Raw genomic sequence first — 23,892 nt, forward strand, 5'->3', positions numbered from 1 at the left:
TAAAAGCTAAGGAGAATTTAAAAAACCTGAAAAAGTTGTAGTTTGGGGCCACAAACAGGAGCAGCAACATTCAGGTGTAACATCTGCAGACTGAAGTGACTTTACCAGCTCACCTGAAAGACCTTAAATCAGTTTAGTAACACCAGCACCTTAAAACTGGCACAGTTTGAGCAGCCTCAAGAACAGTCCCAAACTTATTCCTTCTAAACATGCTTGCTCTGTAATATGTGACACGGCAGGCAGGGGGCGACCTAACTCCGCTTTTTAATGGGCTGTTTCTTCATACACTGCAAAAAATACCAAATATTTCAACAGGCGATTTGACGTGTTTGGATTTGTCATCTGTGAACACTTCACGTGTATAAGCGTGACTCAGGGCACCTTCTTCTTCTTCCTGATGCAGTTCGTTTTACTTCATCTTTCCAAGCACATAAGTGACAGTCAGAGTCTGCCGTGTTTCATTTAAGTGGGCACAATGAGGTTTTTTAGATTTCAAATGTATTATAAACTGTATCGGAATTATCTTAAATCAGTGAAACATTAAAAATGACCTGAATAAAGGAAATAAACAGGTCACGCTGATTTATTGACACTGTAGGGCGCACTTCTTGCAGTGTGTGACGTGTGGGGGCCGAGCAGAGGGCTGCTCTGATTTAACTTGGAGTCATCTGGATATGTGTTATCACTCTCCGAGAGACTGTCAGTGTAAGGATTGCGCAGCGCTGGAAAAGTCACTTTGGAAGTACCACGAGTTCACTAGCGGTGGATTTTTACGCATCGGAGACGCATGGCACAACCGGACTGCCATGACAAGATGACGCATTTACCGACTCTGTGGCACTTGTGATTGAGAGCGAGAGCGAGAGAGAGAGAGAGAAGGAGAGAGAGTGAGGCAGACGGTTTGGTGTCAGGTTGCCACATCCGGCCGTGTCTTCTCTCCAAACAGTGCGCTCTCCGTTGCCGTGCGCTTTCTCTTTGAGACGAGAAATGGGATGCAGAGGCGCGCTGGGATGCTGCGTGCTCGCTGCACTGTCTTGCTGCCTCCTCCCCGGCTGCAGAGGCAACATAACCGTGGCCGTGATGCTCCCGGACAACCACCAGAAGTACCCGTGGGCTCTTCCGCGCGTCTTCCCGGCACTCCTCATGGCGCACGAGGACCTGCACGTCAAACACAAGCTTCTGCTTGACCGCTCCATCAACATCCTGAACTACAGCACGGAGGACCCCGCCGCGGGGTCGTGCGCCGAGAGCCGGGCGCAAGTAGTGGCCGTGGACGCCAAGCTATACATCCGCCCGGACGCCTTCTTCGGACCCGGGTGCGTGTACCCGCTTGCCTCCGTGGGGCGATTCGCATCCCACTGGAAAATCCCGCTAATCACCGCTGGTGGACCCGCGTACGGCTTCGACAAGCGGGAGGAGTACCGGACCATTGTGCGCAGCGGACCGTCCACCACAAAGCTGGGGGACTTCGCCAACGTCCTGCACACGCACTTTAACTGGACGTCCCGGGCAGTGGTGATATTCTACGACCGGCGGCAGGACGACCGGCCGCACTACTTCCTCTCTGAGGGGATTTACCTGAACCTGAAGGAGCAGATGAACATTACAGTGGGGGCCCACCCGTACCAGGAGGACTACAAGTACCACAAGGATGTCATTACTTTTATCAAGGAGAGCGGGAGAAGTAAGTTCATGCTGAGGGAGGTGTGATTAAAAGTTTGAAATCTGGGAAGTTAAAAAATGGGTATCTTACAAACCAACAGAAACAGCAGCTCTAAAAGAGTATGATTAAAAAAAACCCAAAAGATTTATTTGTGTGTGTGTGTGTGTGTGTGTGTGTGTGTGTGTGTGTGTGTGTGTGTGTGTGTGTGTGTGTGTATCTTTTTTTCTGTGCATTTTTATCTTGAAGTAAAGCAGATCTCCAGCTGGATATTATAAAGATAATGTCAGTGGATGGAAAGCGAAATTTCCATCATACTGGATGATCTGCATGGGAAACAATTTGGTTAAGTTGCCTGCATGCAGATTTATTTCCCAATTGTTTGAGGGAGGGGGAAAAAAAATCTATATTCGAAATGATTTAAGTGCATCAGACTGTTGTGGAAATACCTAGATGTCCACAATAGGCATTTTGCTTTTTCTCCCAGAATGAGGTCACAGTGAAGTTTTTTCCTAAGAAGATACAAACAGAAGTGGACTGGAATAGGTGCAGGGAAAGCCTGTTTACTCGGGAGTTATTACACAGGAATGTTTAGGCTGTGGGCAGTCTGCTGCTTTGGGTTTATTGCCTGGTGGAGGACCACCACCTGTGTTTTTTAAAGACACAGAGAGAGAGGGAAGTTGTGAGTAAACGTGTGTCCTTGCAGCCAAACAGTGCTGCTTGCTTTGTAATGAGAATATAAAGGAGGCTTACAATCAATTCAGCCTGGTCAATATTTGCTGTGCAGCCAGGTAAGTTAGGTTTATATCAATTATTTAAAAATCATGTGGAGATAAAGTTTCCAAAGAGAAAAAAAAAAAAGCAAAGCTGTTTGAGGGTTTTGCACAGGGACCTGAAAACAGAGACTCCCAGTTCATGCAGTTCAAAATACTACGGTACATTACTGTGCAAAAGTCTAAAGCCACCCCCCCATTTGTTCACATTTAGCTGGGAAAATATGAAATTGGTGCACAAATTTATTGAAGCTTGTGCAAACTTACATATAAATACAGTATATAAATCAAAAAAGAGTTTGTATGAGTCTAACAAGCTTGAAAAATCAATATTTGGTGTGACCACATTTGTTCTTCAGCACAGCCTGAACTCTCTTAGGAAAGTTTTCTTCTAATTTCTTTAAGCAGTCTTGTTCTCCACGGCTTCACGAAGACAGTCAGAGCTCTTGGCTGCCTTTTGCTCCATTCTCCATCAAGATAATCTCACACTGCTTCAGTAATTTTGAGATCTGGGCTCTTGGTGAGGCCGATCCATGACTGATAGTGTTCCCTTGTGTGATTTTCTATCCAGTTATGCTTTTACTGCATTGAGAATCTGGCTGGCATCATTTCCATCCTGAAGAGAGCACGTTCCTGTGTTCATCCCGCCATCGAGCTTATCACAATCTCTAACATCCCTCAAACCACGATAGAGCCCCCACCGTGTTTTACAGATGGCTGTAGACACCCACTGTTGTACCTGTCTCCTGACCTCTTCCAAACATTTACCTGAACCAGAAATTTCACATTTGGGTACATCACTTCCTCATACCTGTTGCCACTTTTCACTTCAGTTCTTGTGTAATTTGATGTCCCTCAGTCTTTTCCCACCCTTATAAATGGCTTCTTGACAGCCAGCTGTCCTGAGATCCGTCCCTTAAGTTCTGTGTCCGGTCTTTGTTCTATTGCTATCTCATCTGTTTTAGATAGTGTTTCAGACGTGTCCTCAAAGCTTTTAAGGTCACACAGCATGCTGAGTATGCATATAGAAGTTCTTCAGGAATCAACTTGTTGGGCTCAAAATACTATGTTATGTCTCTTGAACTGTGTTATTATTCACATTTTTATTGCTTAAACTAAAGAAATGAGAACATTATGTGTTTTTTCAACAGGTTTCTGGTAATAAAGTACCCAACGAAGATTATACTTCTTTGCTAAGTTGTCTGTTGTGTGTAGACACAACACTGTTTCATCCCTTTAGTTAGGTACCTTTTTTAGTCCTGGAATGATTCGTAGGTCATGTTAAGTGGTTCACCAAATAATAACTTTTTTCTTTTTTCAAAATGGTCAGGTGAAGGACTGGATGGAAAATTAGTGAAAAAGCAGCCAAATGAAAACTTTGAAAACCTCTATCACACCTGGAGAACTGGTGCTCAAGATCGGGTTAAAAAAAACTGACAGAAAAGTCTGGCTATATGACTCGAGTCTTTTGCGCAGCACCTTATATAAAATATAAATGAACAACTGAAACTGTTTGCTAAAAGTCCAAACAAAACTGTAATCTAAATTTACTGGATTAATAGTTGAAATGAAGTAAACAGTAAAAACTGAAACTTCTAGCTAAGCTGATGATATGAAGAGCTGTTAAAACTACAAACCGTACATAAATGGTTGAAATAATAAGCTTACAAGTAGCAGCAGTATAGTAATAGTTGCTAGTAGTACTGGAATGGACCCCCCGCGACCCTGAAAAGGATAAGCGGAAGCGAATGGATGGATGGATGAATAGTACAGGAATGGTAAGGTTATCATTGGATCAGTTAACACTTTGTTCTTCACTTTAGATAAGATATTAGATCCTAATATCTTATCTAAATATTAAATCATATTAGAATTTCCAACTCTTATTTTTAAGACCCTCAACCCAGTTCTTCATCTGTACAGTCTCATTTGTATTGATACACGTCCGTGTACAAGAAATAAGTATTTTACACTTTTTAAGGGATGAAAGAATGCAAAGTTTGGAGGTTGGAGGGGTTTGGTGGTGGATGTAATCATTTCAATCATATAATAAAATTTTTGCTTGATGCATAAAGTTAAAAGATTAAAACTAATAAAACAAGTTTAGTTTTAAAAAGGGACTTTTCCATTTGATTACATTCTGTATGATGGATTATGTAGAAAAAGTAGAATTGGGCTGAAAGATCTATCGCTTTATCACCTATTCAGGTTGTAAATCGTGTTTTTAAAAAGTAACTAAGTAATTAATTACTTTTGAAAATAAGTAATCAGTAAAGTAAGGGGATTATGTTTTTGGGGAAGTAATCAGTAATTAGTTACTGATTACTTTTTTCAAGTAACTTGACCAACACTGGTCACGACGGCATTAAGACGGAGTCAGTGTGCTAATGACAATTATGTGTTTGTGACAATATGGAAATTAACTGTAATAAATTGGCAAAAAAAATCACAAATCTTTTGCAGAAATTCACATTAAACAGAATTTTACATAATTATTTGGAAAATGACATAGGTACTTGACAACATCTCTTTTATCTACCATATAAGAAACACAAATTTACTGCAGAGTGTTGGAAATCTGTCTGTTTATAACTTAGATGTCAGTTATTTCCAGATTTGTGCCAAAGTGTCTGAAAATGATTGTGGTCAGACTGAGTCTGTTTACAGACATGTTGTCCCCTCCATGAGGTAACCTGTGCATTTGCTTTGAAATTGGTAGCCCAGGATGATTGAGGGTGTTGCACTCTTAACCTCTGGGTGACCAGTTAGTTGCTGCAACTACTTGCAGTTGGTTGCTGAAAGCAAACATTTCCATTCCATCACAGAGCAACCAATGATTGCTCTGTTGTCAAGCTCTTACTGTGACGTGACTGAGCCACTCGGTTTAAGCATTTCAGACTCTTTGATTGGCTTCAGGAAATCAAAGCTGCTTTGTAAAAAGTACAATTTGGTGTAAGGCATTAAAGACTCCCTGGTTTGCCTTAAGTAGTGCTGTTTGGTATGACTATTACTATTATTTGTATTTTTAATGCATAATGGGGCCTTTACTGTACATAGGCTTACAACGGCTCATTCTTCTCTCAAGTACACATAAATATAAAGCACTTAGATGTCCAGAATAATAAGGAAAAAACATACACAGAGTCGAAACAATAAAAAAAACCCCCATAAAATAGAGCATATTGTCTGTTTCTGAATATATTTAAAAATCATAGCACACATGAAATTTAGACTGCAATACTGGTATGTCCAATATACCACCCGGTGCGAGGTGTAGACAAAGAAACCGACTTGGTTAGGTTTAGAATTTGTTTTGATGATTTGGTTAATGCTCATTTAAAAGCAGTTTTCTTGGCTGCCAGTCTCAAAATATGCCTCCTACATTGGTTAAAAAGTAATTTTCATTGTCAAGAAGAAAAACAAAATCATATCCAAGAATACAAACAAATATGTGACTTTTTCTTGACTGTTGCACAGTTTGTAATATGAAGGGTTTGACGTTGAGTGAAGTGCGTTCCATGCGGTCCTTATATTAGGTCTTCAGGAATGTATCCTCATAGTGCTAGTGTATATTTGCAAATTATTCATCTCTCTATAATCGCAGGAACATTTGGACAGAATCACTTTTGGATTAACTCAACAAGTCAGAGCAAAATCTGCTTCAAGCGGTAAATCCTTGATTATTATGGTTTCTGGCACGGGCAAACAAGCTTTAAACATCTTAATCTGTTGTTACAGTAACAGCGTCAACAAATAGTGGGATAAACACAGTGTAAAGGTAGTTCAAGCAGGGAAAGGAGGAGAAACGTGCTGGCAGCTGAAACCCCCACGCACACACCCCAAATAAATTGTGGAGCTGCCACAGTGAGCTGGAGGTCAGAGGAGCTAATGGTTTTGTCAGGGCTTGTTGTGGCTCAGCACTCATTTTTGTCCCGGCAGATATCCTCCGGGCTGTCAGCTTGGACTGCAGACTGGGTTCAAAAAGCAAAGGCTGAGACGAGAAAGAAAATGTAGGCTTTTAATGTGAAGCCTTATATCACTGGAGGTTTAATAGCTTACCAAGTTACTGCATGCTATTTGAAGCTACAAAAAAAAAAACCCTTTCACCTGTTCCACTATGACGTCCAATTTCCCCAAAATTCCTGATTTTAATATCCAAAAAATTTAGATGGGGGAAGTAATCCAAGAAGTGGTGGTATGTTTCTGTTAAGAAGGACATTTTATTCTTTGTTAGAGTATATTTTGCATCATTGAAATACAAGCACATAAAATACACTGCCTGGCCAAAAAAAACAAACAAGCCACCACCAAATCAAAGGTCACACACTCTAATATTTTGTTGGATCACCTTTAGCTTTGGTTATGGCACACATTATCTGTGGCATTGTTTTGATACGCTTCTGCAATGTCACAAGATTTATTTCCATCCAGTGTTGCATTAATTTTTCACCAAGAACTTACATTGATGATGGTAGAGTCTGACTGATGCGCAAGGCCTTCTCCAGCACATCCCAAAAATGATCAATGGGGTTGAGGTTTGGACTCTGTGGTGACCAATCCATGTGTGAAAAAGATGTCTCATGCTCCCAGAACCACTCTTTCACAATTTGAGCCCGATGAATTCTGGTATTGTCATCTTGGAATATGCCCATGCCATCAGGGAAGAAAAAAACCCATTGATGGAATAACCTGGTTATTCAGTATAGTCAGGTGGTCAGCTGACCTCATTCTTGGAGCACATACTGGCTTGTACAGTAGGCACTAGGCATGATGGGTGCATCACTTCATCTTGCCTCTCTTCTTACCTTGATGTGTGTATCTGGTGATGTGCAGCTCCTGAGAAGGTTTGTCTATTTGGAAAAACAGGCTGAAGGTGCCAGTTTGTTGTGGAAGAGCTTAAAGAAATGCATGGATGAGTGGTGTCACAGTGGCTATGTCCATCTTTTGTACTGGTATATGGTCAAAGACTAGTTCAAGAAGCCGGAAACCAGGTTTTTATGCATTTAAGTTGATTAGTTAAGTATATAAATCTAAGTTCATGTATTTAAGTTTATAAGACAATGATGTCATGAGTGCCAGTGTTCAATATAGGTCAGGCTCAACAAAATATGACTGACCAGACTCCTACACAGACAAGTCACAGCCATCCCATTTTCAATCCCATTTCAGTTTATAGGTGTGTAACGTCACCACCCAGTAGACTATAACTGACCACAAATCTTAGAGGAGGAAAATATTTTTAACTTTTGTAAAGGAAAATCTTTTGTTTGACTGTTGGCCATATTTTAAAAAACAAAACTGATTTAAGAGATTTCTTTTCCTTAAACCTGCAGATTAGTTGGAAATTAAATGAATTATGGAGGACCTCTTTTAGATGACTGATTAGCATAGAATAAAATACTTTGCTAGTTTGTTTTAGGATTAGGCTTTCTTTTTAGTGAAGGTTTGTTCTGTGGGGGAAACAGAGGAAACGGGAGAAGCCTTCACACTAAAATATGACATCAGCTTTGGATTTAAATTCAAGCAATCACTCAGTGAGTGCACATATGGATAAATGAGATTAGTATTTGGACTTATTTTAAGGTTACAGGAAACATATACAGTGCATAGTCAGCCCAGTCTAAATACTGCCATTTTGTTAAAGCTTCTGCTCCCCTTTGGTGTCTTCAAATTAAGCCCAAGGTAACTCTTGGTGTCTGTGGGAAATATAAGATGGGTCTTGAGAACGACACTGGTAAATAAGCTCTCAGCGTAACATTTAAACACACGGTGGAATGCCTGTTTTTGTTTTTCAATGTGCAGACTTGATGTTGTTGAGGAGCATATTTTAACCCAAACCACAATCTTTTCCATGGAGGTTTGAGTGCCAGTGGGTAAACACAATTATTTTTACAGAGAAGGAATCACAGTGAAAAGATGAGCCAGATATACAAGTTTCTCTTTACTAACCATCTACTCCACATACTTATAGGACCTTTTAAAATGTACCCAAAATGCACTTTTGAACATTTACTCCAGTAAATTAAAATTCTTCCTGTTAAAAGGGAGTTTTTCCTTCTCACTGTCGCCAAAGCGCTTGCTCATATGGGTTCACATGATTGTTGAGTTTTTCTCAGTATGTATTATTGTAGGGTCTACCCTATAATATAAAGTGCCTTGAGGTGACAGTTGTTGTGATTTTGTTGCTGTATAAATAAAACTGAATTGAATTGAATAGCTCTTTACATCAGGATAGCTGTCTTTTGGTTTGCGCAGATTGTCAGCATTATGACCTTTGAGAAGAACCATTAGCATAGTGGCTTGTTACTCTGTTTATCTGGGTATTGGTAAACTGAAAAACATTTAACTTCAGTGCACTGAGGCTTGTCAGGGAGTGTATTTAGTTAAAGGGTTTGTTCAACCAAGTCAGCAATAGAAGAAAGATTGAAAGAAAACACGAATCAATAAATTAAAAGCTATGGCAGTTTCACAAACTGCCGTGTTAAAAATAAAGTAGAAATAGTAAAAAAAGAAAAACCAAACAAACATACATTTTCTTGAGATAAATGCTGCGCTTTACTCCTAGCTTTACTAGCTTCTGCTATTCCTCTGTGATTTGGAAGGTTTTGGACCACTTTTTTAGATCTAGCACAGTGTCTAAACACTGAATATATTCCAGCTCCCATCACATTTCCCACTCGTCTTGATGCTTTTTACTCTGTTAATGGCACACAAGAGGGAAATTTTCAGCAATCACATCAGGCCCTGATGTGGGTTTTTTTTCTTTTTCAAGTACATATGCAAGTGATTTTCAGCTCTGATCGAGGGATGAAAAGCGTGTCTCTTCACAATGAAGCTCAGGTAGTGCCTCGGTTTAATTACAGAAATCCTGTTTCCCGTGAAAACATCTTCAACCGTTGCAGGTTTGGTGAGCTGCATGTTGCTTTACAGTTTTCTGTGTAAAGAAAGGCTAGAGGCTGTGCTACAAGTCATTTATTTGACAAGAGCCTTTCATAAAGATCAGAAGATGAACAAACAAAGAGCTGGAGAGGGTAATCCCACCTTAAAAAGATTCATCTGCAAGACAAACATGGCACATGTTAGAAAATCCTGCATAATCCAGGCAACAAAAACACTGAGTGCAATTCTTGGCTTTCTTTCTGTTCGTGCATTTGCATGTGATTACCTATGAAGCAACCAAAACAGTGAAATAGCCCTGAAACAGACTGAAACAAAACATAGTGTGATTTAGAATCTAAGTCAATAAAGTCATATGTTATAATTTCTCTTATTTTGTTGCAAGAGGTATAAAAATGCAAGAGGTTTCTATAACTGACATCTACATAGTGGTGGATCTTTCATATTTTAACTTTTTAAACTCCTTTTTAGAGACATATACACACTATAGAGCTACGATAAACCTGCAGTAAAATATAAGAATTTAAAATAAATAAAAATATAATAGTATGCACAGCAGTCTTGTGCTGTCTTTTATAAATCCCCGACATAAAATGGTTTGTTATGGATCCAGAAATAACAGCTGTATGACATTACACCTTTCAGTGAGCAAAGAAAACAACAGAACATCATCTCAAATTACGACTCACTGAAGTCTTAATCAGCAACCCGTTGCCTGTTTATGAAATACACCTAAACTAATGCAGTCAAATTACAACACACAATAATTGTCGGGGTTTCAGTTTGTGGTGCTGTTGAACAGTTTTCAGCCTTATCTGTTATTTTGTATTATTTAGATTGAAACATAAACCAAACATTACAGGTTTCATAATTTAGGTAGGAAAACCGGATACGGTAATTTAATGAGATAAAATGGATCGCAGGACAGCTGTAATAAGGGTAGAAAAAAATGGGGGATGTTTTTTGGTGAAGATGAAGTCAGCACTCAACTAACAAAACACTGGTTGATAACAAGCTGCACATGCTAAGCTGGAGTCCACTTCCCCATCGACTCCCAGACATCGGCTTCTGCGGTTGGGTCTGAAATTCATGCCTTACACCGTGGTTATGTCAGAATTATACCTAAAAACAGAAAATCACTTATTATTGATCTTCGAGCAATATAGTTTTAAAAATAACATAAAGACGTAGTTGTTAAATGTGATGTTACTCGTGCAGCAGGTGGAGCCGCTCTGCTGGACAAACTATGCATTTACACAATTTTGCTTATATTCGCCTTGCAGAAGTGATTTGGTCAAATGAAGATCACAAAATAAAATACTAAAGAAAAATTTAATGCATTTTATTCTGATTTAAGTTTCACATAGTTTATAGTTTTCACAACTTTATTAAGCAGATTGCATTCCCAAATTTGACCATAAAAAGACTTAAATTAAGGACATTTTCCCTGTATTTTAATTTTTTTCTAGTTAGTTTGTTCAGTTATTTTTCTTTGCTAAACCTTACTTTTTAAAAATTGTATTTCAGTTAACTAAAATGTTTCCCCAAATGTAGTTGTAGTTTCTATTTTAGTTAGTAACATTCACCTCCTGACTTATAAATTAACACAATCATTATTGTAGCATTTAAAGATATATATAGAATGGAGATGTTGGTTCCCTTTTTTAAAGCTCTTTTAAAGCACTTTTTTAAAGTGAAATTTAAAACAACGTATATTAACATTGGGTAGCAGACACAGCAGCTGCTCTCATTAAAGCACTAATATGTCTAGTCTTTAAGGATCCATCACATCATGTTTTAATAACGAAGAGTAGAAAAAGACTAAATGATGAAATATCCCATGTTTTTGTATAATATTACATTTGTCGTTTCCTGTGAAAACTTTGCTATGTGATGTGAATTTTATGAGTCACATGGACACTACAGCATAAGTATATTTAATAGCTAATTCTGAAAGTTACCAAAATTAATTATAGTCATACAAATCATTACATAATGTATCATTAACAAGTGTTAACTGTGCTCTCAATAATTGTGGCATTATGCTCAGTTTCTGCATATTATTCTTAAGACTGAAACACCATAAACATCACATTTTCTGTGTTTTCCTAAAGAGACGTTTTTTGCTTTAAGCCTATTTTTAAAATGAGCATCATTATCTTGAAACAGCGTTGTTTGGAGAGTAAAGCGAATAGGAAGGAGTTCGTACGAACACCCGCCACAAATACATGCGTTACTGTATGTGTTATTTCAGTAAGAGAAAATACTGACAATTGTTTGTGTTTAGATCTGGGTCAGTGTCAAAATATGTGCATGAACAAAACAGAACGCAGCAGGATAGGTGGCGCATGCCAATTTGTAAAAACACAGAAGATCCTGACACAATAGCAAATGTTCTATTTTGCAATGCCTAGTAATGCTTCAAAAAAAGAAAACACAGAGCACTGAAAACACAACCTTTCTGTTAGAGGTAAAACTGAAACGCGATTATATAAATCATGAAGCCATCTTTAAAAAAACAAAACAGAATTTAAATCAAGATTTTGGTTTAAAAACAATCTTTAGAGTCACTTTTAGGTACTTTTCTATAACCCTCTGTAAACACAGTGACTTCTGCAACACAAGAGGACATTTTCCCTCTGGCTGTGTAACGTGTTTATTTTGGGATCGGTTCAGCAGACAACAGAGCTACCTGGCATGGTGACCCAAGCTGGAAGAGCTGAGGGTTGAGGTTGAAGCAGCAGCAGCAGCAACAGCTCTAAAACATGAGGAAATGCCTGTTAGTTGGGAGCCTACTAATGGAAAAAAAATTTAACTTTTTGGGGTTAAAAAAATGACTCAACAGCAGGAGGGTGTAGGTGGCAGGGTGAAGGTAGTAGGTAGAGACACTGCCAGAACCTGGAAAAAAAGTTTTCAAGTCTCTGATCAACTGAATAGTTTAAAGGTAAGCTTAGAGTGAGTACTGTCAGAACTGGACACATTAATTTGTGTTTTAGACATTTAATTATGTTTGTGTTCCTGGTGCAGTGTCTTATGCGTTTTATGTAATTCTGTTTTTGGTTAATGGTTTAATTTACAAACATTAAAAGTGTAGGTTTCATAAACTGCTTTTTTTTTTTTTTTTTTTGCAATAATCAAATTTATGGCCAGAATATCTTTATCTAGATAAATAACTTCTTACTAATCTAAATCTTGTAAAATCCTTTTTTTCATCGATTCCCAGATGTTAAAGTTAATCGTCACACCTGGAGATTAGCTGCTCCAATCATTTTTATTAGAATTTAATGGATTTGGACCATTTTTAACTCAGTTGGTTCAGAGACCTGGAAATGTCTGAAAACATCAGGTTAAACCACAAAACCAAGGGAAATGTTCCCTTTGTTGAATCTTGATCTAAAACTTGGGACTGAATGGGTGAGTTGTAATTTTGTTTGCTTTTTCTTTTTTAAAACCATTTCTGATTCTAGTAAATATTTTGACAGTTTTATTTATGTAAAGCTCTCAGATTATAGTTTGTGTATTGCCAAATATACTTTTTTATTTTTTATTTTTTTTATCTCCAGTACCCTTGAAATATTTATAATATTTAGTCCAGTATTCTTCTTTCTTCACTTGTTTCCACTGTTCGAGGTCCTCTGAACTAATATCCACCCCAATCTTTGTACAGCTTTTCTCTCCATCTTGGCTTGCTCGTGTATTTTTTTTCTTGCCTGCTACAGACCATTTTGTTGTAGCCTGACATTTATTAGAATCAGGCATTGCAAAAGTTGAAATAAACGCCAGCTGTCGAAGTGTATTACCCACTACTTAGACTGTGCTGTTCATTTCAATATGTGAAACCACAAGAAACTGTGGAAAATGTGTCACACTGCTCTGGTTTTAATAGAGATTATTGGTGTTGTCACAATGATAGCAAACAGAGATCAATTAGATTTCAAGGAACCGTATACATGTTTAATCAAAGCCACAGGAAATGTGCTGATATGAATATCTAGCAGCATCTGAAAGCATGAACATTCAGTAAGTGTTAAAAAAAATGCAAGTAAAGTAAATGTCAGTGTGTTTCCCCTAATATTGCTGTGAGCTGATGTCCCACCCTAAAGTGGTGTTGAACAGTAGTTCTCCAGGCTTTCTGAAGGTCTTTCCAAGTCTGTCATTTGTCACTGGCTGTTTTTTTCACTCATTTTCCTATCCAGTCCTGACGAGTTTTAGAGGAACCTTTTTTTGTTTGTTTGTTAAGCCACTTAACACTGTTCATTCAAGCATAAAAAGCACCTAACTCAAGGGGTGGTCCAGCGTTGTGTCTACATACTGTATAACAACTTACAAAGAATCCATTGTAAATTGTATATTTAGGCACTAACAGCCTGTACAAAATTTTCTTTAGGTGAATCTACTAAAAAAAAAGCCAAAGATAGGTTTTACAGACATAAGAAAAAAGCTGTTAGCTGAATACTTAGGGTATCTCAGAATGCCATCTAACATGTCCTTAAGAGATTTGAAAAAACTGGACCAGTGGAGGACACAAGATAAACCGTATCTGGAAGTCATGTGCTTACAACCCCCCCCCCCAAAAAAAAAAAAAAACAAAAAACAAAAAACAAAAAACAAAACAGGAAAAAACCAGCAAAGACCTGATACATGACCTGAGATGACTGGCTCTTTAGCTGATCCTTCTACTGTTCACTGAAACTTCATCTGAATAATCTCAGTGTAAAAGTTGCTGTTTCTTAAGAATGGGAAACAGGGAAAAAAAGGTTTAGGTGTACCAAGTCTAAAGAACTGGACTAGCATCAGTGGCAGTCCAGTGCCTTTAAATTGCATTTCCATTTATGTTTGCAGATTTCTCAGAAAGTGGTGCAATTATTTCACCATTTAAAATGTAAAGAAATGAGGGGTGGCCTTTGCTTGGTACCGTAGTTAAAGACAAAATCCGCCTTCTGCAATGCCGACAAAAAAGTTTAGCATGTTAGAACATTTATTTCCATAGTGCATAGAGCACAAGGTAAGTGAGAGATATGCTAACAGACAGTCTAAGTCAGGGGTGTCCAACTCCAGGCCTCAAGGGCCAGTGTCCTGCAGGTTTTAGATATCACCCTGGGTGATCACCTGGGATATCACACCTGAATCCAATGATTAGTTCATTACCAGGCCTCTGGAGAACTACAAGACATGTTGATGAGGTAATTTTGCCATTTAAATCAGCTGTGTTGGCTCAAGGACGTGTCTAAAACCTGCAGGGCATCGGCCCTTGAGGTCTGGAGTTGGACACCCCTGATCTAAGTAATCTAAGTGGTGTTAAAAATGACATGATATGAGTGATCATTTATCTAACACCAGACCTGGATCTGCTAAAATATGATCTGAACCCAGCACAAGATGGACTTTTTTGGTATGTTTTTAAAAAAATTAAAAAGTGATTGGTTGATGCTTTTCTATTCACAGTCGTGTACATCTGTGGGCCCTTGGAGACGTTTATGACCATCATGGAACAGTTTCAGAATGATATCCAGGACCCAGAAAACTATGCTATCTTCTATCTGGATGTGTTTGCTGAGATCTTGGCAGATCGCAAACCGTGGCAGAAAGCTGACTGGGCTGATCCCATCAAGGTTTTTAAGGTAAAATGAACACATACCTTTTTATGCTTGGATTTATTAGATGCGGCAATCACTGTTTCATTTGCTTTGCTATTGGAAATCACACAAGACCGCCATTTGGCATGGGAAATGGTAATCTCGCTTAATTGAGTGGCATTACCATGTTTCAGTTACTGTGTCCATTGGGCTGAGTAAACTCAACATGGCTGTGGAAATTAAAAAGATGTGAAGCTTTTATGGTAATGACAGACATGTAGATGAAAGACTTGAATAAACTCTTACAAGCTGGTAAGATTGGTTCATCTTACAAAGTTGAACCAATTTGGTCTCTTCAGTCTCAGATGACACAAATTGTTACACTTTGACCACTTTAAAGAGGGAAATTCTTGACATTAATGAATCGGGGGATGTGTTTTTACAGGAGGCCTTTTAGCCCTATAAATGAGTGCACTGAGAAATAAGAAAGTAGTCACAAATGTGTCAGTTGACTAATTTATCCCCCTAAATGTCACACTGGCTCCCCCTAATTCTCTTAATGAAGCATTTTCAGTAGTTTTGAAGCAGAGTAGCCTTTGTAAAATAAATCTTGCATAATAAATGGTGGATTAAGACATAATGTACAGCATATATTTGCCTAAATTCCCAATAATAAGGTAAAACATTAACTTTGAATAGCTGGAAAATGTTTTTGTAGAAGATTTAGTAATGAAAGGAAGTGCTTGTTTTGCAATGTTGAAACCATGAACTGATAAACACTGTGTCTCTATCTGTTCATCTGAATCTGAACTTCTTCTAACCTTCTGAGCTGTAAAGCCACATTTTTGGATCTGATATTTTTCATCATGAAAGGTGTTAATTTGTCTGCATGCCGTAACAGGTCTCATTATCGCAATATGCTTCCTTCACAGCAATAATTGCTTGTGGAAGTTTGTGGTAGGTCTCCAGTAACTGTTGTAACATGAAAACCAAGCTGTAGAATTTCCAGATAAGAGCAAAAAAAAGAACTTGTTTTTTTGCGAAAAACTTGTTTTGGTGACTAGTGTATCAACAGAATGAAAGGTCAGTAAAGGTAAATATTTGCACTGAAACGTCTGGGTCAAAATTTGATTGCTAGACTAAAGGTCTCTCTCAGCACTTGTGCCTGCAGAGCAGTTTGTATTGAACCAATTTTCGAAGTCATTAAAGAAGTAACAACACACTCTATCAGGCTGTATTTGTAATTGCGCGACGAATTATAAGACCAATAGTGTTTTTATGTTTTTTCGAAACACATATTCTACACTGGAGAGGGTTTTGTCTAAGCAGCTGCTTTATTTTAAGACCTGCTTTTCACTGAATAAAGTGTGAATTAGTCACCAGAGTGAGGGATGAGTTGCTGACAAAGGTGTGAGGAGAGTAGTTCAGTTATGTTGGAGTCTAGGTTGAAAATGGGTGGATGGATGAAAAACAGGCCTTTTAAATTTTTGTTAGTTGCTTAATACAAATAAATAACTATGTATAATAAGCATACATGTATTTCATTATATTTGATGTTTAAGTTGGTACCTTGTTTTAAAACAGCGATAACCGTTTCTTGAATATTTTGCAAGTCTTTGTGTTTTGTTGGAGGTTGTTGAAGTAGCTCCCTTCTTGTTTAGTTGTTGGCTGTAACGTATTCTGAATACTTTTGATTACTTAATATATTATCATGCTGTTTACAACTACATGAATGTGATTTATTACTATTACTGAAGGTCCGCGGCTCCAAACCATAGTAAAGGGACCTCAGACTGATACGGTGGGTTTGTGTCGGGCTCGTAGCTGAAAACTAGCTTTACTTTGTTGTCTGGGTCAACTTTGCTAGCGAGAGACAGAGAGAGGATTTGAAAGGCTGCTCCAACGGAACTTATTGTTTCGGAGGAAAACACGAACACAGCATACAGTCGAGTCTTAATAGCTTACTTACAACTGGGCTTGTCAGGCATTCTTCTTGGCTGCAGTGGTTATTATTATATTTACATGCTTCCACCTTCCGTTTCTGCTCGATGACAGCTCGTACTTTTCCACTCTCCTTTTTCTCCCTCCTCCCGCTCACAGACACATAACGGGTATGGCAGTCCATTCTCCCTGCAGCACGGACTACACTGCCCATGATGCTACATTCTTTAGGGCTATGCCTGTAGCATTCTGCCTATTAGCTTAGCACAACAACAACAACAACAAAAAGGCGCTCTCTCACCCAGGAAACATACAGTCGCAGAGGGAGCGCGTGTCACCCTGTAACCATGGCAACCGTAAGGCTGCCGCCTGGAACAACAGAACATAACTGTCAAACAAAACCCAAACAGGCCTGACCCGCGACAATATGAAACAGGAAAATACCGCCGTGTAATCCATTTATTCCAACAAAGTAACTGTATTCTAAATACCACCTTTTTAAACGGTAACTGTAACGGAATACAGTTACTCATATTTTGTATTTTAAATACTGTAGCGGGTCAGGGCTATTCGGGGTTCTGTTTGTGATGTTTTGTTTATGTTACCATAGTGATGGGTGACGCCCTCTGGCTGTGACAGTGTGTCCTTCCGGGGTCAGAGGGCGCCCTGTGTGTTGTTGTTGCTGTGCTGTTGCCGCGTGCTAGTTAGCTAGCGGCAGTGTTCTTCTGCAGATGTCAATAAACTGCTGTGCTCCCTGGCTAGCTCACGGGAAGCAAGACCAAACGATACCTCCATCTCCTCCTTGTCTGAGCTCGCCACATTGGTGTCAGAAGTGGGATAGCTCACCCTCGCCGTAATGGAGAGAGACATTCAGAGGCTGGAGCAAGCTGTCGAGGAGAACATTCCCCGCTTGGGAAACTGGCGATTGAAGAGAGAGGATGTGAGCGGCCATGTAAGTCCCCCGACGGGTCCCGATGGCGCGAGCGCGGCGTGGCGCGAGCGCACCGCGGCGGCGACCCGTCGCGACAGATGCTAGGGCAGTGCTTCATGGGCTACCTCTGTTGACCCACACGCCGAGCCCCCAACTGCGAGCAGTCATGCCTACCACGCCAGTTAAGGTACCGAAATACAACGGGCTAACCCCGCTAGAGCCCTACCTCTAACAAGTGCGGCTGGCCGCCAGACATAGTGGCTGGAGCGAAGAGGAGACTGCTACGCACCTAGCGCTAGCATTAGAGGGAGATGCACTGCAGATACTCCTTGACCTAACCCCGGCAGAGCAGCATGAGCTCCAGGCCCTCACCGCGGCACTCGAGAGGCGATTCGGGCAGTGGCACTCCACTGATCAGAGCAGAGAGCAGCTGACCAACCGGAGCCGTCGACCGGGAGAGAGCCTGGGCACCTTTGCAGCAGACGTGTTGCTGTATGCTCGTCGTGGCTACCCGGAGTTTCCAGCAGCAGCCCGTGAGGAGCTTAGCCTGCATGCTTTTCTGCAAGGACTTTTCCCAGAGCGACTACGCCAACACGTCCGCCTGGCCATGCCTCAGACCCTCCGTGAGGCGCTCATTGAGGCTGAAAGGGCCGAGCCGGTGCTCACCTCGCGACCTAACCAGCAGGCGTCCCCCCCAAACTACCCCCAAATCAGAGGGGGTCGCCGAGATGTCCCAGCTGCAACCCTCGGTGCCCCGGAAGCGTCCTCGTTGACTGACCAACCGCTGCTACCGGTGCGATGAGCCTGGCCACGTGGCGCATGACTGCCCAGCACCATCTCCGAATACCAGAACTACGCAGCCTCAGGGAAACGAGGAGGGAGCGGTGTAGCGAGGGGACCACCGCTCCAGCTTCCTGCCCCCCTCCAAGGACAATGCACAGTGGTGGGCCGAGTTGGGCACCTCAAAGGACTCTACCTGAGCTGCTGTGTTGAGGACCAGCCATGCCAGGCCCTGGTGGACACGGGGTCTACCATTTTCCTGATACGACCTGGCGTGCTCCCTGAAACATCCGGGCCACTGGTGAAGGGTTGGTTGCCCACAGACACCCAGCTGATGACAGTGACGGGGGAGAAAACTGTTATGCGGGGGAAGAAACCGTTGCAGATCCGAGTGAAGGATCTAGAGCTGGTGCACGACTTCTGGCTCGCCGACATTCAAGACCAGTGCATCATTGGCCTGGATCTGCTGAGCCGCTGGGGGGCCTGCGTCGACACCGCGAAGCTGGCTATCACTCTTGGCGCAGAGACTTTTGCCCTCCAGCGCGGCCAAAAGCAGGGAGCGGGGACGGGCGTCGGGCAGCTGCCGCTCAGCAGATTTCGGATGCCGGTGGCTCCGGGTCATCTCCACTCGCCTCAGCCTCTCAACCCGACAAACCTCCTTCGACCGAGACCATCGAGGCTGTTGATGACCTTTGGCAGCAACAGCGTAGGCCTCAATGTCGACCAGCGCCAGCGGTTGAGGTGCCTCCTGGACGAGAATGTGGACATCTTTGCCGCCAGTCACAAAGACTGTAGGCAGACGAGTCTGGTCCAGCACACCATCGACACCGGCTCTGCTTAGCCCATCCGTCTGCGCCCACACCGGCTGCCCCTCTCCAAACGGCAGGTAGCGGAAGAGAAGAGCCGTGAGATGGCTGCGGCTGGGGTGATCGAGCCGTCCAATAGCCCATGGGCGGCACCTGTGGTTCTGGTGGGGAAGAAGGATTGGCAGCCCGAGGTTCCTCAATGCAGTCACCAAGAAGGACTCGTACCTGCTGCCGCGGATCGACGAGGCCCTAGATTACGTTACCGGCTCCAGTTGGTTCAGCTCCCTCGACCTACGCAGCAGTTACTGGCAGGTGGAGCTAGCCCCCGACGCAAGGCCTAAGACTGCATTCACCATTGGACAGGGGCTGTGGCAGTTGAGGGTCATGCCATTTGGGCTCTGCAATGCACCAGCGACGTTTGAGAGGCTGATGGAGAGGGTGCTCGTGGATATCCCTCGTAGCCGCTGCGTTGTGTACCTGGATGACCTGTTGGTGCACGGTGGCGACTTCGACCGACAGTGCACTGTCTCACCTGAGCGAGGTCTTCAGTGCCATCCAACGAGCTGGGCTGCGGCTCAACCCCGTGAAATGCCGGCTGTTGGCGAGCAAGACCACGTTCTTGGGCCATGTGATCAGCGCTCGAGGTGTCGCCACTGACCCCGCAAAAGTGGCTGCGGTCCGGGACTGGCCGACTCCCTCAAACGTCCAAGAACTGCGGAGCTTCCTGGGCCTAGCCTCCTACTACCGTTGGTTCATCAAGGGGTTCGCGACGATGGCCAGCCCCCTCCACCGCCTGACTGACAAGGGACAGCTGTTTGGCTGGGGGGGATGCCTGTGCTGCATCTTTTGCATAGCTGAAGGAGGCCCTCACCAGAGCCCCAGTCCTGGCCTACCCCGACGCCCGGCAACCTTTCATTGTGGACACTGATGCTAGCAATGTAGGAGTCGGGGCGGTCCTTTCCCAGCAGGACGAGGCTGGAGAACGGGTGGTGGCGTACTTCAGTCGTGCCTTGGGGCGAGCCGAGAGGAACTACTGCGTGACCCGGCGGGAGCTGCTGGCCGTAGTGCTAGCGGTGCGGCACTTCCAGCCATATCTGCACAGCTTCCTCCTGCGCACTGACCATGTATCTCTGACTTGGCTCCTGAACTTCAAACACCCAGAGGGGCAGGTGGCCCGCTGGCTGGAGGTCCTTCAGGGTTATGACTTCGAGATCCAGCATCGGGCAGGTCGACAGCATGGCAACGCTGATGCCCTCTCCAGACGGCCCTGCGTAGCCGTCGAGTGCCGCTACTGCCTGTGACAGGAGGAGCAGGCCCAGGAGGTGCTGGGGGTGGCTACTGCTCAGGCCACAGCCAGCGGAGGGGGGTGGCTCCCATTGACAACGCAGCAGCTGGTTCAGGTGGGGGCCTGGCTGGAGGCGGCGCAACGCCCCGCCTGGATGGGGGTGTCGGGACAGGAGCCCGAGGTGAAGGCCTACTACTCCCAGCACAACAATCTGGAGACCCACGACGGCCTCCTGTACCGGAGATGGCGGGTCCCTGGTCAGGGCAGAGATCTCCTGCAGCTGTTGGTGCCTCGGTCGCTGCGGTCGCAGGTGCTTTAGCTGGTCCACGGCTCGGTGGGGGCAGGACACTATGGGAATGCCAAAACTCTCTGCCGCCTCAGGGGACGGTTCTACTGGCCTGGCTGTCGACCGGATGTGGAACTTCATGTGCACTGCTGGGACACCTGCACGGCACAGAAGGGCCCAACTCAACGCTCCACTGCCCCCCTTCAGCAGTACCTGGTGGGGGCCCCAATGGAAAGAGTGGGAGTGGACGTCCTAGGGCCTTTCCCTGTCATGGAGTCAGGGAACTGGTATGTGTTGGTGGCTATGGACTATTTCACGAAGTGGCCAGAGACCTACGCGGTGCCGGACCAGAGCGCAACGACGACGGCCGAGAAGCTGGTGGAGGAGATGTTCACCCGTTTTGGGGTCCCGGCTGAGCTCCACAGTGACCAGGGGCGTAACTTCGAATCTAAGGTCTTCGGGAAGATCTGCCGGCGACAGGGGGTGGAGAAGACGAGAACCACACTGCTCCACCCACAAAGCGATGGCTTGGTTGAGTGCTTCAACCGCACGCTGGCCACCCAGCTTGCCATTCTCACCAGCCGCCACCAGCGGGATTGGGACCGACATCTGCCCCTGGTCCTTTGGTCGTATCGGACTGCGGTGCAGGAGTCCAGCCAGTGCACACCTGCCGCTCTGATGTTTGGACGGGAGCTCCGGACGCCTGTGGATCTGGTGTTCGGGTCCCCCCCCCGAGCCGGAGATTGATGGTGGGCCAGAGATGGACTACTACAGGAGGCTGAGGGAGCGGCTGCAGGTGGTTCATGACTACACCCGCCAGGCCCAGGCCAGCTCCGGAGTACGACAGAAAAGAGCCTACGACACCAAGTGCCGAGGGGGGTTTTCATGCCTGGCGACAAGGTTTGGGTGTACTGCCCGGTTCGCAAGAGAGGAGTGTCCCCCAAACTCTGCAGTCACTGGCAAGGGCCGGCGGAGGTCGTGGAGCGGCTAACAGAAGTGGTGTACCGTATCCGCATGCTGGGCCCGGGGCGCATGGTGGTGTTGCACCAGGACAGGCTCTCACCGTACCGACCGCTCGCTCCGGCGGACGCCGGGGCAGGGGATGATGGTGGCACCCCATGTTCTGACCCGAGTGACTTTTCCCCCGCCGGTCGAGACTGGCTGGTGCACCAAAAGAAGGCACCTGGACATTTGCAGGACTTTGTGTGGGGTAATGGGGTCGTCGGGGACGACTGACCCCTTAGGTGGGGGCTATGTAGCGGGTCAGGGCTGTTCGGGGCTCTGTTTGTGATGTTTTGTTTATGTTACCATAGTGACGGGTGACGCCCTCTGGCTGCGACGGTGTGTCCTTCCGGGGTCAGAGGGCGCCCTGTGTGTTGTTGTTGCTGTGCTGTTGCCGCGCTGAGCAGTTAGCTAGCGGCAGTGTTCTTCTGCAGATGTCAATAAACGGCTGTGCTCCCTGGCTAGCTCACGGGAAGCAAGACCAAACGATACCTCCGTCTCCTCCTTGTCTGAGCTCGCCACAATACGTAACGGCGGTACATGTATTCCGTTACTCCCCAACACTGGCGGTAACACTCAAACAGTTTATTTTGTTACTTGCGTCATTGAAACACAAGCTAAGTGTGTCTTTGTGACACTCATTTTGGGCTTCATTTATTACCATGAATATACTGTTTTCACAGGACTCTATGAATGCTAACTGTAACTAAGTACACACCACCAAACACTTATCTTGTTGACTTAATCTCTTGCTTAGATTGTGGGGGAGATATTCTAAGATCTTAAGATCCGATCAAAGCATTTCAGCCATGTTGAAGTCTGGGTCGTTGCAACACCTTCAGTCATTCAGCCATTCTGTTGTGAACCTACTGCTGACGTGCTTGAGATTATTGTCATGTTGCATATCTCAGTCTGTGCCAAGCTTTAGCTGTCAGACAGATGTCCTCATATTTGACTCTAGAATCCTTTGATATACAGAAGAATTCAAAGTCGACTCAATGACTGCGAGAGGATCAGGTCCTGTGGCCACAAACAAGCCCAAACAACCACCACTGTGTTAACTGTCACCAAATCTGATGCTGTGCATTATGGCCAAACATCTCCACTTTGGTCTCATCACTATTCAAGAACTCATGTTGTTTGTTAAGATGCAACCTAAGCTGGATTTGTTCAGTGTTTCACTAATATTTCTCTTAACAACTTTAACGGCGTTTCTTTTTGTATTATCACAGACTGCATGTTTAGGTGGTTACACATTAGGTAACTCGGGGTATTACACAGCCAAGCTGTTTTAATTTACATTTAGTATGTGTTTCTTTCTAATTTACTATGATAGAATTGCTACAGCCAGGGAATGAACAGCTGAATATTGAGCTAGATTGAGTCAACTAGGACTTTAAGTGTTCTAAAAGAGGGTCTTCGTGTCTCATTTCAGATATATACTATGGACCTACTTGGTTAGTGCATTCATTGTGGAAGGATGATGTTGTCTCCGATTAAGCACATCAAATTGTGCGCTTAGCAGAAGTGATGATTGACACATTTGATCGTGATTGTTATGGTCACTGTGCTTTTTTTTTTTTTTTTTTTTGCAAAAATGTATTAACTTCTTGTAACCCAGCACATATGTAATGCTACAGTTTTTCACAGTGAAGATGACTTCAAACAATGGCAAAACACATCTAAAACATTTTGATCATCCTAAGCACACCATCAATGCTCTTGATATTTTAATACATCTCTCATATCTATCTTCACTCTTTGTTAACATTTCCGTCTTTGTGCTTCCTCTAGTCTGTTTTCGTCATAACGTACCGGCCTCCTGATAATCCAGAATACAAAGACTTTCAGAAGAAACTCCATGCCAGAGCTCAGAGGGATTTTGGTGTGCACTTGGAGCCGTCGTTGGTAAGTTATCACCTTTAACATATTTGTGAGTTCTGATTAGAATCGTA

The 23,892-nt window shown here is 43.3% G+C and overlaps 1 protein-coding gene across 1 annotated transcript in view; it reads left to right on the forward strand.

Annotated features, from left to right (window-relative positions):
- Positions 1-681: 681 nt before the first annotated feature.
- Positions 682-23,892, forward strand: part of npr2 (natriuretic peptide receptor 2) — a 92,958-nt gene continuing 69,747 nt past the window's right edge. The window contains exons 1-3 of the mRNA XM_026174420.2: positions 682-1,684; positions 14,776-14,951; positions 23,732-23,845. Coding sequence (XP_026030205.1) covers positions 988-1,684; positions 14,776-14,951; positions 23,732-23,845 — 987 coding nt within the window. The 5' untranslated portion in view covers positions 682-987. The remainder of the gene's footprint in view (positions 1,685-14,775; positions 14,952-23,731; positions 23,846-23,892) is intronic.

Source organism: Astatotilapia calliptera, chromosome 7 (genome assembly GCF_964374335.1).
Source record: "Astatotilapia calliptera chromosome 7, fAstCal68.1, whole genome shotgun sequence".
NCBI classification, from domain to species: Eukaryota; Metazoa; Chordata; class Actinopteri; order Cichliformes; family Cichlidae; genus Astatotilapia; species Astatotilapia calliptera.